The sequence below is a fragment of the Leuciscus leuciscus genome, assembly GCF_965113295.1.
Source record: "Leuciscus leuciscus genome assembly, chromosome: 2".
NCBI lineage: Eukaryota > Metazoa > Chordata > Actinopteri > Cypriniformes > Leuciscidae > Leuciscus > Leuciscus leuciscus.
In genome coordinates this window covers 50002382-50006839 of record NC_138726.1, presented here as the reverse complement: position 1 = coordinate 50006839, position 4458 = coordinate 50002382, and the positions used below count along the sequence as shown (strand labels likewise).

The 4458-nt window shown below is 35.2% G+C and overlaps 1 protein-coding gene across 1 annotated transcript; it reads right to left on the bottom strand.

Moving 5' to 3' along the window:
• Nucleotides 1-252: 252 nt before the first annotated feature.
• Nucleotides 253-2836, bottom strand: htatip2 (HIV-1 Tat interactive protein 2). The gene is made up of 6 exons (XM_082150996.1): nucleotides 2643-2836; nucleotides 1761-1944; nucleotides 1469-1576; nucleotides 1094-1231; nucleotides 900-961; nucleotides 253-742 (listed from the first exon to the last, which is right to left on the bottom strand). The coding sequence occupies exons 1-6, from the start codon at nucleotides 2756-2758 to the stop codon at nucleotides 523-525; spliced, it is 828 nt and encodes a 275-aa protein (XP_082007122.1). The 5' UTR covers nucleotides 2759-2836; the 3' UTR covers nucleotides 253-522.
• Nucleotides 2837-4458: the final 1622 nt, after the last annotated feature.

Genomic DNA, 4458 nt, shown 5'->3' with positions numbered 1-4458 from the left:
TGTTAAATGTTGATGCTAAATCCAATATTGTTTATGTAGAATTGTTCTATCGTCTATAAAGTACATCAGAAGTAACTAATTAAGCTACTAAGAGTAATCCCTTACTTTACTTTTCAATGGAAAAGTAGTTAAATTACAGCAATTAATTAGTAATGCATTACACCCAAAACTGATCATGACCAACTAAAGTTGAATGTTTTAATCCACTTTTCAGACACAACACACACAATAATATTACTATAAACACAATAGTTGTGATCAAGTATGAATATAATTTATTTTTTCAAGATCCATATACAATTAAATAACAAAAAAAAGCACCAGAATCCAAAGCGAATCATAGAAAAGCACATATAACCCTTATTTAGAACAAAGTCGTACTCAACATTTTTAAATATGTTTTTAAAACACTCAATATGATAATAGAATCCAAGTAAACTGCATTAAAATAATATTTTGGCTTATCTTGCTCACAAATCATGCCAGAATTGCACTTAATTTAAAAATGTGGAAATGAAAGGGTTATTTTTTGTCTCCAATGTTACCAAGATTGTATATGGCCTTGTTTTCAAGAATTTCCACTTTCTGCTCTCCATCTTGTAGTGTGTTGACAAGCATAGCTCTAGCGACTGATGTGATGGGGATGGACATTGCGGTAGGGAAAACGGAGGAGAACGCACCAAGAAATGTCCGGGCCATCCACTCAGTCGGCCTGCTCTCCTGTCTGTCCACTAGGAGCACCCTAGAAATAAACAAGCAAATATGAGCAACAGAACAAATGATGATTTCAAAATATCTGAACAAGCAGATATGCACAACATACACAAATATGTATGACCTCAGAAATCACAACAGATTTTAATTCAGAAATTCAGGAACAAAAAAGTAGAAGGACTCACGCTGGTCGGTAGATGGAGAAACGCTCAAAGCCGAGGTCTCCAATTTCTGCTTCAACCTGTCCCTGTAAACACACCAGTGTTACTGCATTGTTCAGTACTTGGATTGAAGTACATTAAAACACAAGATTGTGCTTCTTTAGCCATTAAAAAAGCAACAAATCTAGGCTGACATGTTGCATTGGGTGTTATAATACCTTAGTTTTCAGGTAGAGAAAGCTGCTGGTTTTATCGGCACCTTTGGAGGATTCTAGGTGAAAATGGGAACAACCTCCTGCTTTGGCAAGTTCTGCGGACTTGAGGACGTAGTCATGATCCACACGGAAAAACCCTTCCTGTAGCCCAATTAAAAAATGGAATAAGTAACGTTATTTATCATGAAATTAGCCAAATTTACCACAGGAAAGGAACATGAAATGAACTTGCATTGATGTGTCTTAGCACAAAAGTTTGCTTGTTTAAGAATTGTTTGAGTTGAAACAGACCCTAATTTCATGCATTATCAACTAAGGTTCTGGAGAAAAGTCCTTCATGCATTAATACAGTCCATAAAGATGACATCTGAAACATACAGCTCCTGCTTTGGCTTTGGTTGTTCCTAGACAGCAGTATCCCACATCATGTCCCTGAAAAGCCTCAGCGTACTCCTCCAACTTTTCAAAATCGACCACCTTTTGCACCTGAAGAGAAGAGGAAGAAGGCTAATGAATGGTAAGATCTGAATCCATGATAACGTTTACAAAATGGCACCACGTGTCACCTGCAAACACAAACTCTTGTCCCAGATCTTTTATTATGCAGTACAATGGTATTCTGTTTGGACTACTGTACATAAACAGAACATTCCCAAACTTGGCACATTACCAAATGTTCATAGGCTTTATCCTCAAAGGTTAACTGCCTTCGTCCAATGAGAGTGATCTTGGAGAAGATGTTGCGCTCCACTATTTCTTTCAAGAGCGCCTTTCCAGTCTCGCCAGAAGAGCCGAGAATGAAGCACGTTCTGTTCTTCTGCCGGTAATTCTCTTCCATTGCTTTCAGATCCATTCTGTAATGAAGAAATTATTGCATAACCGTTTGAATCTCGCAACATCACAATGACACTGCAAAATTTGCGCGTGTGAACAAGAATGAACTGATTTGCTATTAGTTATAATAATTGCTTCGTGAGACAAGCACGTTGTTCCTCAAAGCGAAATTCGATCAACAACTCGTTTTTTTGTTTTGCTAGTGATATTTGTACAGCAGTTTCAGCAGAGGTGTGGTAAATAAGTTACCTGAATAATAAATCTGAGAAATATTAAAAGCAACTGTGCTGAAATATCCCTATTATCTGAGAACTCTGTACCCAGCCACTTGAGATCTTATTTCATGCATGCAATCTATTTATATTTTTTCTATTATTGTTCATTTCTATCGTTATTTTTCATTATTTTATTGCAATTGTGTTGTTGTTGTTGTTTTTGCAAATGCTGTTTATTATTATTATTACTATCTCTGTTTTGACAATGTTAATAACACAATAATGAAGAAAGAAATTGCATTCTTATTATAAGGTGTGGTTCAATCGACTACTATGAGCGAGAATCAGAAAGATCACGCACTGCAGAAAAATATTGGAAATGCAATCAGTAGGCTACAAGCAGGACAAAGCAACAATATTGCACCAAAGCAACCAGTATTGCATAGTAACATATAGTAATCTAGTGTAGAAGTGATAGTAGTAGTCCGTAATGAATACTTTACCTTGGGATCTCGACAGTCTCTGAATTCTCCAAATACTGAAAAACAGCCGCGAGGGCCACAACAAAAACAGTGAAGAAGCTTAAGGCTTTACTCCAGTTAAACTTAAGTATATTCATGCCAGGCTCGATAAACAGAGGATAGGCAGTTGGTACACTGAAGCTTCTTCCTTGTTACAGTCTCGTTTCACACGGCGCATGCGCAGAACGCGTACATACACAGCATGCAGAGAGCGCTGCAACTGTTTTGAAACGGAAATGCACGAGCACGACTGGACACGAGCACGACAATTACTTAAAGGGATAGTTCACCTAAAAAACAATTCTGTCATTAATTACTCACCCTTATGTCGTTCCAAACCCGTAAGTGTTTCGTTCATTTTCGGAACACAAATGAAGATATTTTGATGAAATCTGAGAGCTTTCTCTTTCCATTGACAGCTCCGCAACCGCACTTTGATGCTTCAAAATGTCCATGAAGAGATTAAAAAACTAATCCATAAGAATTGAGCAGTTTAGTCCAAATGTTATGAAGAGACACGATCGCTTGATGAAACGATTGAATTTAGGCTTTTTATTTAACTCCTCCTATATTTTTCCTGCAGATGGAACAAATAAAAAATGTATTAAAAGAATGTAAAGTTAACGAGTTCAAGTAAAGAAAAGAATGACACAGACAGTAGCCTATATGTAGGTATTATGGTGATTACACATTAAGTCAATAAAATCAATAATAAGGAGTCCAAGTGATATAAGTGATTTTCACCTAATTGCTATTGTTAGTTTTATTTATATAAAATTAATTATTTATTTATTTTTATATCTGTCAAGGAATTCTATGGCAAATTTTTTTTACATTTTTAAATCACTTATTTTCGTACATTTCATATCTCACAATTGCAATTTTATATCTCTTTATTGCAACTTTATCTCTCAATGTGACATTTTTTTATTTTAAAGTTTATCACAAAACTATTTTCTTTAATAGCCTACTGTGGAGACAGTATTTTTTACTAATTAAAAACATTTTACTCATAAATAAATATATTTTAACAAAATAATTAATACATTCAATGATAATGAATACATTTGGGGTATATTTAAAAAGTAAAATAACAATATAAAAATAAAATAAAAAGTTTGAAATGTCATATCACTGATTTAAGAAGAAGTTGTATTTTTCATGGAATGGTGGCACACATGTTGAGATCACATAATCAGAAAGATTTTACTCACTTTATCACCTTGAATCAAATCATTTATTTCTACAATGCAATCTGTAACCAACACGCTTCTGTGTGATGCCCTCTCCTCACCAGTAGGTGTCAGTATAAGTTTACGATCATTGTCCCGGAGCTCTATTGGGGCTTCTCTTGCCTGCCACTATTATGTTTTGATGGTGAAACAAAAAAATGCTTGTCTCCTTCTGTTCAATCTTTTATTTGTGCTTCATGTCTGTAAAGCTACATGCACATTCTGCAATATTACTAGGGAAGTGTGATTCAAGTCCTTAAATGGAATAGCCTAACACCAATACATGCATTTTAAAACTGCATCATACAGTGTCATTAAACATATCAAAATTGTGAATGAGAAAATGTTCCTTTAGCTAACAAGGCCACACCATATGTGCCAATCCTTTAAAGCAGATTGTATTGTCTGTGCACAAGACTCCAACTGTTTAAATTCCACCTCTCGTTCAAACGTTTGTTGGCCGCTAGTATGAATAGACCCATATGTCAGCTGACAATCCTGCTCTTTCAGATGTTACTGAACAAATGTAGTGGAGATTTAAAGGCTATGGATATCAGCCTTCATTA

Excerpts from the sequence above, each read along its gene's own strand:
- htatip2 (XM_082150996.1), bottom strand. The coding sequence starts at position 2,758 with ATGAATATACTTAAGTTTAACTGGAGTAAAGCCTTAAGCTTCTTCACT. Across the intron at positions 962-1,093 it reads TTCTCTACCTGAAAACTAAG|GGACAGGTTGAAGCAGAAAT; the intron begins GTATTATAACAC and ends GTGTGTTTACAG. Across the intron at positions 743-899 it reads TTCTCCATCTACCGACCAGC|GGTGCTCCTAGTGGACAGAC; the intron begins GTGAGTCCTTCT and ends GTTTATTTCTAG.